This window comes from Triturus cristatus, chromosome 12 (assembly GCF_964204655.1).
Source record: "Triturus cristatus chromosome 12, aTriCri1.1, whole genome shotgun sequence".
Lineage (NCBI taxonomy): Eukaryota > Metazoa > Chordata > Amphibia > Caudata > Salamandridae > Triturus > Triturus cristatus.
Genome location: NC_140595.1, coordinates 456,293,413 through 456,306,523, shown reverse-complemented (window position 1 = coordinate 456,306,523; position 13,111 = coordinate 456,293,413). Strand labels below are relative to the sequence as shown.

At 42.8% G+C, this 13,111-nt stretch overlaps 1 protein-coding gene across 1 annotated transcript in view; it reads left to right on the top strand.

Annotated features, from left to right (window-relative positions):
* The window catches only part of VPS35 (VPS35 retromer complex component), a 364,228-nt gene continuing 351,117 nt past the window's right edge, over positions 1-13,111 (top strand). Inside the window, exon 1 of the mRNA XM_085638094.1 lies at positions 1-123. Within this exon, the coding sequence (XP_085494220.1) occupies positions 121-123 (3 nt within the window). The 5' untranslated portion in view covers positions 1-120. The remainder of the gene's footprint in view (positions 124-13,111) is intronic.

The following is a 13,111-nucleotide window of genomic DNA, read 5'->3' as shown; positions in this document are numbered from 1 at the left end:
AGGGTGCGTTTCTACGAGTCATGTCAGACTTTGTCCAATGAGAGTGTACGGCTGTTTTTGGGCGGGGCGGCAGTCACATGATCCCAGTGGCTCTAGCTGTGTCTCCTGACGGGTCCCAACATGGTAAGTGGGGTGTGACTGAAGGAAACTGGGTCTGGGGGCACTTGGGTCACCAGTTGGTCCCACCTGCAGCCGGGGCTCATCCTTCTACACTAAGTTGTTTTTCTCTTGCCCAAGCTTTCGTATGCATTTAACGCTGATCTATCCCAGGAACCTTCACCTGCCTCTCACAAACCATCCCTGGTGAGGGACCCTGCTATTTCCTTTTCCCTTCTCCAAAGGCCCACCTTTTTTGTCTCGAACCATGCCCATTCTCACCCAATCTTTTCGTCCTCCAATCATCCAGCCGGCCACATAGCACCTATCCCTTACCCTTCCTATCCGTATCGGTTGAGATAGCATATTATTAGGGCCCCAGAGGTTTATTAGAAGAAGTACAGTAGCATTCTGCCTAAACCAAACCACTCATTCCTCCGAACCAGCTCCCTTTCTATCCCAAGTACCCAGCTTGTTTTATGGTTTCTAATTTTCACTCAAACTCCGGTTGCGCGGTAATATTAACTTGATTTGAAGATTTGGTCCATACTCATATGACCCCTGTGGTGACACAAGTTTTACCTTCGTCTCACTGTATTGTTTGCTGTTTTGAGAAGCCCCCCCCCCCCCGCCCATCCATCATTCCCTTAAAAAATAATTTTAAAAGGCGTGCCCTTTATGAGAGCTTCACTTGGCAGCTGTGCGGTCGCTAGATCTGTTTCCTTTAATACATGAATGGGGATTGAATAATATGCTATATAACGTTTTTCTGTTAAACACTTTACAAATTTCATCGTAATCTTTGTTTATCTGACTCATCTTGTACTTCTAGCAGCAGTTTAGTTTTACACTGATCAATTTGAAAATTTGTATGGCATATGGATAATGTTTCTTATGCTTTACAGTGAACTTGGGTTGACGATCACTATCTGCTTCATGATCCCAGAAAATATTGCGAAGTGCTGTTAAAGATGCCGCCCAAGAAATGCACGATGTAGACTTGGAGCCAAAAACTCCTGATGTGCGTAGCCTCGGGTTTAGTTGTGCACAGGAGTTGTATTTACACTTGACTGGTGGATACCTTTGAGGGATTGCTTTGTGGAATAATTTGTTATGGGATAATGAAGAATACTAGGTCCTTCCTTATGGGAGGCGCACATCGTGATTTTGACACAAACTTTTATGTACCCCTGAATGGTGTTTGTATTCTCGACACAGTAAACGGGCACAATTCGTTTTTTACCTGCACAATTTGTCAGGTAAAACATGGCACAAATCACCGTGGCATAAAGCACCTATCACCGTTTGCTTTCCTCTCTGTGGGAAATAATATAATATGTTAGCAAGTTATCCGCTGGTCCAAGGAGCTTGCATCGAAATGGAGTACAACTTGCACAGCCAGTAAATACTGAAGTCTTCTCAATGTGTTCTTTCTGGGTAAAACATTTGTGGCCCGGACGCCAAGCAATCTGCACCTGTCTAGGGATTAGTGTATACGTGATTGCATTGGGGTTATGGATTGTGAATAATAATAAAATAACCTGTTTTTTATATAGTGCTTCGTACCGCACTTCTGCAATTTTAAGTTTTGTAAGTGACAGGATTTGTTTTAACTTTTTTTGTACTTCTCTAATATTCGTCGAATCTCCCTACAAAGAATTTGCTTGTTAAGTTTAGATATAAAACTGTGCTCAGGGTGTAGTTTTAGTACCTACCCGTCTAATTTGTTGTGGCATTAATATCTGCCCGCCTTACTGTTTAAAAATTAGGGTCAGCCATATGGTGGGCAAGAATATGGGTAGAGATCCCCAGTTTGCAAGTGGCCTTTAACAGGTTTTATAGCATGTTGACTATTTAAAGTATTTTCATTTGTGATAAACTATGTAACATAGTCTAACATGCAAAATCGCATGTTCTCAATGACTATGCCCAAAACAACATTGGCACTGGTAAGACTGTAACTGGTACGTAGGCAAAGTCAAGGTATATATTATGTACTTTAATCTATAGCTTTTGACCTGTACCCACTACAGACTCCATTCAGAGACATATTTTTATATTTAATAAAGATCCACTCTAATATAAGTCAGGAGTGAACTGGTCATTATCCTCGCCACAGCTTTGGTCAGTCACACTGACTCTGCACAAGGAGATAAGTGTTTTCCCATCTTGGATTTTGAGGATTACAGTTACTGTGGAGTTGTTTGCAGTAAGCCTAACATGAAGTCCTGAAAAAGTGGGTGTATTGTCCTTCCCAGCCTGGGAGCATGAAAATGACTACACCACACACTGGGCTATATGTCATAACCTTTTATAACTATACCTTAACACCTCCTAACAAATTATCGAATTCCCCTTAGAGCCAGTCCAGAACCGCAAGGGTCCTAGTGCACATAGTGTTGACGACACTAAATCTCCCCCTTTGTTAAATAAAAAGTACAAACACCATGAATACTATATTTCTTCAGTGAGTCTTTGAGGCGCTCAAACTGGTCTGCCAGGGAGGGTGGTATGAAGTAGTTGAGTTGCACCTTATTTCTGCACTGACTACACGGGTTCGAATGTGTAATCTGAACATTTAGGCAAAGTCAACTTGCTCATGGTCTCAGGAGCCGATAAGCATTGAGATAAATGTTTAAAATGGGACGAGTCCCTTGTGAGGAACTTTCTAGGATGCTGTGCTCTCACCATATGTCCTTTGCACATTACAACTCCCAAAGGCTCAACAGCAAATGGAGTGTCTGTTTCTGCCTCTTTGCTGTTTGACTAGCACCCAGTCCCCTCTATCGAAGACTGTTTCCTGGGTGCCTCGGAGTCAATCTGCATATGTTTTCATCTGACACTTCTGAGAAGTGTCCGCGACACAAACCTTATCGACACTCAGCAAGTGGTCCTATGTCCATTGCAATAGTTTGGTTCTGATGGCTCTCCAAAATAGCGAGGAGGCAGGACTCTCAGCAGTTGTGGAGTGAGGAGTTGATCGATAGGCAGGAAGGACTTGACACAGGGCTTGATTCAGATCTATTCCTTCAATCGATGCTCGCGAAACTCACCTTCCTGAGGGTGTCCATAAAGCGTTCAACAACACCATTGGCTTGGGGTCAGAGAGATGTGTTCTTTTGATGCTTGACATTTAGTCGAACGAGAAACTCCTTGAATTCTTTGGTATTGAAAGGCGGAATATTGTCAGATTTGAGAATAGTGGAGATGCCCCATGCTGCAAAAATGTCATCACGTCGCTCAATGACTTTTGTCCTGGGTTGTCTATCATAAGTATTACACCAAAGGAAATGCGAGTATTCATCAATGACTACTGTGAGATGTCAGTTTCCAAGAGGCCCAAAGAAATCAACTGCAACCCTTTCCTAGGCATGCGCAGGAAGGTCAGCCATATTCAGCGGATGCTGCATCTCTTTGGGGGATAAGCAGTTACATAGATGGCACGAGTTCAGCTCTTTTTCAACTCATTCACCTAGGCGAGGGAGCCGCACTTGGTCTCTTGAAGCTCTCTTGGTGGCTACAGTGCCATGATGTTCTTTGTGGGCTAGCTGAATGACTTGCTGTCTCAGGCGCTCCGGTATAGCAATTCGATAGCCTCTCAGTATGATAGCCTCTCAAGTGATGATAACTCATCCTGTACATTTTTTAATTTTTGAGATTCAACAACATCAGCAAAAGGTTGACTGCTTTTCCTACAAGAACATGTCATGATGAGGTTTTTGAGGATAAGCATGTCTTTATCTGCATTGGTAGCAGCAATGATCTGCTCAAAGGATAGAGCTGTTGGCGTGCTGGGCCTCACAATGAAATTGATATAGTCTTCAGCTGCGTTGGATGTTGACCTGTGGCGATGTAGCAGCACTTGCGAAAAGTAATCTGCATAGTTTTGATTGTTTCCTTGCTTGTGTACAGTCACATAGTTGTCGCAATCTCTACCTCTCAATGCGAGGAGGCACATTAGCTTTTGGGTTTCCAAAGATAGTGAACAATGCTTGATGGCCTGTAATAATAGTGACACATTCCCCATATAGAAACACATGAAAATGTTCACGGGCCCACACTATAGCCAGACTCCTTTTTCGGCTGAGAATAGGCACATTCTGTTTCAGACTGGCTTCTGCTGGCATAATCTACAATGGGTCTCTGAGCATTTGGACCATTATGTTGAGCAAGAATTGCCCTCAGACCCACCGAGCTCGCATTGATTATGATCTCCGTATGTAACTTGGGGTCTTAATATGCCATTTCAGTTTCGTTCTTAATTGCGTGTATTATGTCTTTGAATCTTTGGTAACATTCAGAAGTTCAGTGAAATGGGACGTTTTTGTTTTTCTAAGTCTTTCAATGGAGCATTCACTGCAGCAAAATCACGAATGTACCATGAGCAATAAATAGCCATGCCTAAAAAAGATTGTAGCATGGTTACATCTTGTAGGGGGCAAGTAGATGACAGTGTTCGCACTTTATCCGGGTCAGGAGTCAATTACCCATCAGAGAATATGTTCCCAAACAATTAAAGTTTAGTGTTGTGAAACTCACTCTTTGCTGTATTCAGGGTGAGACCTGCATCAGTAAACAATTGACACACTTTTGTAAGAGCCTTCCTGCTCCTTTTGTGTTTCCCAAACACTAGTATGTCATCATTGTAATTGAAAGCATGTGTAATAGGTTGAATTATTCGGCAAATAATATTCTGAAATAGCTCGGCAGCCGAAGATACTCCAAAACTCAGCTTTTTTATATCTGAACAAACCAACATGAGTCGAAAAAGTTGTATTGTACCTACCGTTCTCTTCCAGCTTGAGTTGATGGTATCCTTTGTTCAGGTCAAGGCGGGAGAAGATCTTGGCTGCATGATCTTGTCTGCAATGCGGGGACCAGGAAGTCTTGATTGCTTTGTTTGCCTGGCGCATATCAACATAGATGCTCACTGCACCTTCACTGTCCTTTTTTGGCACCACAACTATGGGCAAAACCCATGGTGTAGGGCCTGTAGACCTTTCAATGATGTCATGCTGTAATAGTGTTGTTTCTAGTTCTTTCTCAGCGGCTGCTTGTAGATAAATAGCGACTGCGGCACACTTGAGCAACAGGGCAAATGTCCTTATTAATATTGAGTTGCACTTTCATTGTCTTGTGTTTTGCTGGACCAGGTAACTATGACAGGAACTGACTTGCAATTTCAGACTGAGCACGGAGGTAACAATTGATAGATATCACTCCCAAGTCGGCAGCAAGAGCAAAGCTAAGTATGCATGTACTAGATGAAGTTCCACGAAGGACATGAATCAGCGCTTGCACTGATGTCATCTTATGTCTCATTGTTGCTGCAAACGACTCATGATTTTGCAACGGTTCCGAAGCAGCCCACGTGTATACCTTTGTGTTTGACTGTGTAAGTCATGTCACTGGAGCCAGACTGTCTCTATGACATAATGTTAATCGACGCACCACTGTCTATAATGCAGGTTACAGGGCAATCTTTTACCTTTTAATTTAATTTTAGGACTGCTTCCAAATGAGCTTGGTTGCTTCGTTTTGGTTATTTTTCTTTGACTTTTGAGCTGCTTTGCAAGTAGCCAATCCTACATGACGTTTCTTAGTCGATATCATTACCACTTATCCGTCTTCTTCTCTAGCGCTTGATAATCTAATTGAAGAGTCTGTATATGACAAACTGGATGATTGACTACTTAGTTTCCACTTGTCGTAACTATTGTTGCCTTTTGGCCTTGTGGGCGTGGCGTCCATTTTCTCTTCTCGCTGTCACTCATTTAATTTCTCTCTCGATTTGCAGACCATTAGGAAGTGGTTTTCTTTTAAACATCTGATGCATCTCTGTCCTATGGCTGCACATTTACGTTTATGGGGAAATGGAAATCCAAAGCGGAAACATAACTTTTTTTCTTTGGAGATAACGACTTGTGTGCATCTGCTTTGTGCTTATGGTTGCTTTTGCTGGTCAATGCTGATTCGTCACATACTGTTCCTGCTTCTATATCAGCAGCTTGTCGATCTGCTCGTTCTTCTGCTCTCGTAGCCAGTAGCATTTTGTCTAAACTGAGCGTTTCTCTCAACATGAGTCTCCTGAAGGAATCCGACAACGATCAATGATCCTAAGGCGCATGGCTTCTTCATCATTAAAGTCACAGAATTTACAGTGTTTGATAAGTGCATCAAGTCTCACAACAAACTCATCCACCGTTTTACAAGCCTGTTGTTGTGCTTGGTTGAAGATGTACCTTTCGTAGTCAACATTCTACATCGGATTGAATTTCTTTCGGTACAATATTGCATCAGTTTGTGAAACTTTCTTCATCACTTCGTTCACTTAATCACCAAGGTTTTTCAAGTTTCAAGTATACAACAATTTTCTTATCGTCTTCTTCTAGTGCATCTATGAAATCATTGAACATTTCGATCCATGCAGCCCATCTAGCACCAATATACAGTTTCTTTGCAGTGTCAAACAGAGGTGGTGGCTTCGGGAATGTAGTTGCATCTTACTTTGCGCTTCCTTCCGCTGCTATTTAGAGCAGGTGCTGTTCAGGCAGCGTTCTACGTGCACAGCAGGACAGGTACCCTCTCCACAAATCATCCTGTGGTTTGGGCCTGGTTGCCTCACCTGATTTAGAGGTCGCCTGGCGCTTTAATGTCTTTCCTGCTTCTCTACCTGGTTGTCTCTGCCTTTAGTGTTTGCATTAATGGCTGTGTGTTATGGTGCAGCGCAGTATCTCTTCTTTCGGCCTTACCAGTGAATTCTGTCCAACTTTTCAAATGTGCTCCTCTGCAAGGCCTTTGATTTCTTCTACGGCTGTGTATAGGCTAGAGCGGAGCAACGACTTCACAAATGCCCGCCGCAGGCTGCTTTGCATCGATTTGGGCACACGTGGCATGCACAAACAGTTTGCTGTACCTTTGCAAACTCTCAGGGAGAGCAGTCTTGATTCTTCGGGACACGTATCCCCTACTCGTCATCCGATGTATTTTATTTATTTATTTATTTATTTTATTTATCACATTTCTAAAGCACATCTGTCACCCAACAGGTATCCTGGCGCTATTGTATCTACTAAGGATAGATGCAGCGTCCTCCCCAGCCTGGGAGCATGAAAATGAATCCGCCACACATTGAGCTCTGTAACGAACATCTTTATTCTTCAACATAAGATTGCGCTGCACGCATTGTGTTGTAATCTTTTATAACCACACCTTAACACCACCCAACAGATGACATAACTCCCCTTTGAGTCCGCCAAGAACTGCGACAGTCCTAGCACGCATAGTGTCAACGACATTACAGTAGGTAGTATTGCTCCCTGGAACTTTTACCCCATTGCTGAGGGAGTGCCCAGGAGTCATCCCAGCCACTAGCTGGTGTCATTCATAAATGTGGCACAACTAAACAGTGTAGATGTCTAGGCAACTGGTGTGCAGGTGCGCATCTCCGTAAATAATATAACTGTATATTATTCCACCTTTAATAGTTTATCAGGTGCTACCAGAGGGGTGAGGTGGCCATCAAACACCCTACAACAGGAAAGGTGCCATCCACAGAACACTTCCTGACCTGTGGAAGATGCTTTCTGTGACCTTAGTAAGCCATGAAGATTGGACCTGCTGCTCCCTTTTGTACCCAGGAAAAACAAGTTGACTCCAAGGGTCATTTAAGTGACCTCCTATGTGGCTATAGGCACACAACAAGCTTCAAGGGGCCTTACGCTGAAAATGCCTAGCTGACCAGTGGCAACTGGACTGTGACTAGACTTTGCTCTAGTCATCTGCCTGACACTCTGAGAGTCTCTAAATGCCCTCCCCTTAGGTCTTAAAAGTGTCCTGCTCTGGTTGTTTGGGCACCAGAAGAAAGTTTGGAAACTTTGAAAAACCTTTCGTCAAGTGCTTCTTAGCTTTAGGGGGACCTCTGGGGGAAAAGTATTTGACAGGCAGGCCACAGCGCTTGATGGAATTTCAGCTTTGTCCCAGTCAAGGCTCCCAGTACCTCCAAAAACAATATCCCATTCTACGTTGGGACATAAAATAAATTCTGCACAAAATCTCCAAAGATCTAGGGCTCCAGCGGGACCAACCTGCCTCAAGTATCTGGCTTTTGGTTCCATAGCAGTGGTCACAGTTTCAGCAACAGCCTTCTCGGGAGGATTTTACTTCTCAAAAAGTGACAAAGTCGCTTGCTGTGTTTGAACTTAGAAACCGTTTCAAACTTTTTGACTTCCAGAGTTTCACCGGGACTAGTCCACTTGTATCTGACCACAGCTCCATCACGATCCGCCTTAATTCACCCCTAGGTCTGCCACTTCCATTGACAATTTATCATTTGGTCTTTTTGCTTCTTTGCCTATTTTCACTTAAATCTTTAAAAAGTAATATGTCTGGTTGCCTTTATTGGATTTTTGTCCTTTTCATCTTATTTTACTCATAAAAATGTTCTCTTTATTTAAAAAATGGGTGTGGAATTTTATTGAGTTTTGTATGTCTTTTTTTGTTATGTATGCATTGCTTATATGCTTTACACATAGCAGTTGATTTAAGCATGACTGCTTTGAGTCACATTACCAGGGATTTACCTCTGGTTCATTTTATTAGATTTCTGTGACATCTAGCAGACGGTGTCTTTAACCTTTGAGGCTAACACTTGTCAATCCCAAATAATCCACTTTCCTACCGATAGACTTTGCAGTTTTATACGATGCCTTGCCTCATAGGCTTGTGTGTCACCAAGGTTCTGATGTTTACTATGGCTTTTCCTTATGAAAGTGCCAGGATACCCGCTGGGTGACAGTCAGCGCTATACAAGTATGCCATACAATACAATACAAGTGCATCTGGGTAGCTAGTCCTCATTGCATGCCGGGTCTGATTGTTGTATGGTTGCGGTCTAATAACTAGGTTTGCTTGTTCTGTTCTTGGGGTGTTTGTCAATCTTATAATTTTATTAAACTAGCTTAGCTATGATAGTTCCCCAGACAGTTATTCTTTCGTGTTCCAATGACCTTACTGAGTGCAGATTGCTGTATTTTCAGTCCTAGCCTATTTCATTAATTCCCTTTCTCACATTTGCAGGGTAGTTGGGGGCATCCATGTCTGGCGGTTTGTTTCCTGGTCAGCACTAACTCAAAAATCAATAAATCTGTACTCCATTGATTTCTTCTTTGGTCTCGCCATCAGTTGGAGCAATCCTGTATTGGTCATTCATTTGTCATGCTGGTTTGTGTCATTACAAGGTCAGAAAGGGCACGCTAGCATTTTTCTCTGGGTGCGCGTAGTAAGAGTATATGAAGAGGAGATCTGTATTGACTCCACTACACGTGGAGATTTTAGCAGGGAACACAGTTATTAAAGCCTACCCTGAGTCTGTTAATTTCCAGTCCAATTCCGCATTCCAGCAAACCATGATGCTAATCCAGTTTGATACGGAGTGTTGCCCTTATAAAGTGTTGTGACCTCCTCCTTGCCCCAGAGGACTGCATGTAAAACTGCTTTAGTTTATTGTGTTTGGTGGTGCCACATCACCCACATCTGTCGGAATAATCTGATGAGTGAGGAATGCATCAGAAATTCGTCTATTGATGTGGAGAACGTCTGTCATATTCTCCCAGAGGTACATAAGGACCTTATGTTAAACAAATTTCCTATTTTTTCAATGTCTACCTTGTGCCACATAACCGCCTTAGTAGCTTTTGCTTAGTTGCTGAATTTGGGTTAGAACTTCAATAATGGGTTTGGTGAATATGCCACTTTGATCTTGGTGCATATCAAGCATCTTTTTTAGCAGTACCTTACTGTAATCTGTAGTTTAATGTGTCACTGAGGTTTACTATGTGCGTCTAACAGTAATTCTAGCAGTGATGTGTCTCCTGCACTCCCTTTAAATAGTGGATCCATGGGGCATCCAGCAGTACCTTGCTGTACTCTGTAATACTGTGTTACAAAGGTTTAGTATATGTGTCTTGTACTAATTTTCAGTAATGTTGTATTTCTACTGCATCACTTTACATAGCGAGTTTCTTCTGTACTGGTGGGTGTGAACAATCTGGCTATGGCTCTACCCACTTCAACATTGGCTCTACAGCCAGCTGAATGATGGCATTTTGAGTGATTGCCTGTACACACATGCTGCTTCAGTGCTGATTGTGTGTCAATCACTTTTAGCTTTGCATTTTCTCCTTTAATCTACTGCTCATTTAATCTGCAAGGTTTCTCGTCCGTGTGGCCAATGCTTTTAATCTCGGTGGCTATCATGTCAGCCATCTTAGATGGGTCCAACAATTAATTACTCAACACAATACTATTCCAAGATGTTGTCAAGCCAGACCTTAAATGTGGGCAGGCAATTTGTTTTTCATTGGAATGAACATTCAGCCTCGGAACTCGATGACTAAGATGCGGTATATGGATAAGTCTATACTAATATTTTGGGTTTGCTGTTGACCGGTTTCACTGAGATGTAATTTGATACATTGCTCGTTATAGTCCAATTCCTAATCTCTTTAATAAATTATTTTCCCTATGTTTGATCTCCATATCTTTTTATTGATAAGGTAGCAGAGTTCTCATGCGCAACAGGGAAAAAATGATCCTTGAGGCATCTAAATGCCTGTTCCATGTGTCTTTCAAAGGGTACTTCTCAAGCCTCTTATTGGTGGTTGTTGACCTCTTTTTGGCTTTCTTTCGACCCTTTGACATTTGTTTTCTGGAAAGGTCTGTGTCTCATTTGACATTTGTTCTCTAAAAAGGTCAGTGTCACTGTTGCATTAACTAGTAACACAGTTACATGGTTGGAGTTTATCCTCAGCACGTAGTTGTAAATTTGGTGTGATGGAAGAGAAGACTAAGCCTGGTAGCTTCTTGACAGTCATGTTAATGTAGCAAAAAAGCAAACTTGGGCTTGAAATTGCTGGTAGTGTGCTAGCTTGAGGTAGCATAGGTTGTTGTCCTTTAGAATTTACTGTAGACTAAACTGCTAAAAACGGGCACATGTAGCAGAATGCTTAAGCCCTCCCTAAAAGGTTCTATGGTCAATCCAGCTTGTTGAAAACGTATTTCAATGGGTGTTCCTCTCTTGTGAACTTGGGTGAACTTGAGAGCTTGGAATTGAGACTGTTTCTAAGAGTTAAGAGCTTGTTAGTGGGTGGGTTACTAGGCCCACCATGTTTGGTATGTGTTAGACCTGGGAAATGTTTACGTGGTTTCTCCTGTCATTTTGCATCTGACCTCTCTGTTTTTGACTGTGTGCTGCATTTCGTTTTTGCGGGTTTTAGGTCTCTGGGCAGTTTACCACTGCTGACCAGTGCTAAAGTGCAAGTGCTCCCTGTCTAAAATGTATTGGTATCTGATTTTTCCATGAGTGGCATATTTGATTTACGAGTAAGTCTCTAGTACAGTGCACTGTGTGTGCCCAGGACCTGTAAATCAAATGCTACTAGTGGGCCTGCAGCACTGATTGTGCCACCCACACGAGGATCCCTGCAAACATGTCTCAGACCTGTTATTGCAGTGTCTGTGTGTGCAGTTTTAAACTACTGTCAGGAGAGACTGCCACTTTGCTGTTTCCTTTGCTGTGCTGGCCTGCTGCTTCTGACCTGGGAGTGAAAGGACTGGACTTTGCTTTCTACATCCTGCTTCCAAGCTTCTACCAGGGCTTGAGTTGAGCTTGCCTCTTGTTAAGAAGTCTCGGGCCATCAAAGACTTCACCTGCTAGCATCTTGGCTCTCTTGCTGAGAATCCTGTTTTGCCAAGTGGTGCCAAATCCACTTCCTGGGCCCATGGAAGTGAGCTCTGGTGCAACCAGAAGGAAAATTCACAGGCCGAATCCCAAGTGTCGTTCAGAATTGCTGCAGCACCACCAAAACTCGATGCATCGCCACTGCCTGCACCGCAGTGTGGTTCCTGCTTGACGCCACGACCATGGCTTACAGCTGAGGCCCCAGCTTTTTGTCGTAGCGCCTCTGAAGAACCGCCGCTGTGAGTCTCGAGCACCACATCACCGAAGTCCGTGATGCATCACCCCAACTCCGAGACATCGCCTGCTTCAACACTCTAAAATCCATGCGGGGCGACTTGACTTTCGATGCTTCGTCCCTGGTTGCCGATTTGGTCATTGGCACTGTGTTGCAGTAAGGAACAAAGGCCACGTGCCGGGAAGCAACGCATCACCTCCCCTGCACCAGTAAGGAACTGACACATCGTCTACCATGCCTAGCAGTAAGGAACCAACACATCACCTCCCCTTTAGCAGTAAGGAACCAACGCATCACATTCTTTTTTGGCACCTCACCTGCGCCTCGCATCACCTTACGCATGTAAGGTAGTTTGCCCTTATCTAACACAACCATTGATTTTTAAGAACTGAACTTCATTTAATCTTTCATATCTTGACTTGTGTATGTTGGATTTATGTCGTTTTGGTCTTATTTGATTCAGATTAATATTGCCTGTGTTAATAATCTGATGTGGAGTCCTTTTGTGGTGTTTTCAGTGTGTGTGTGTGTGTGTGTGTGTGTGTGTGTGTACACAAATAATTTCCACATTGTTTCATAAGCCTGACTGCTCGTGCCACGCTACCTAGGGGGTGAGCAGGGGTTATCTTGGGTAAAACTTACTTACCCTGACTAGAGTTAGGGTCCCTACTTGAACAGGGTGCATACCACTGCCAATTAGAGACCCCATTTCTAACAGCATGTTTGAATAATTCTTCATAGTTCACAGGAGTTGCTGTATATGTATATACGGGCGCTTTTTAGGACGTCAAACTGATTCTGAACATTAACTGTTTTAATCTACTGTGGTTTGCTTTTTCTTTGTTTAATATGCATCATGGTTTGTTTCTTTGACTTATTTAGTTTAATCGCTGTGTGCACAATATAGTTCTCAGCTATACATTTTTGCATTTCTTTAAGTGGTTATCGGTTTATGAATATGACAAGCATGGTAGAGGCTTTGGAAATCAATGATATGACGTTGATACTAGAACTAAATTGTCCATAGCATATTAGATAGC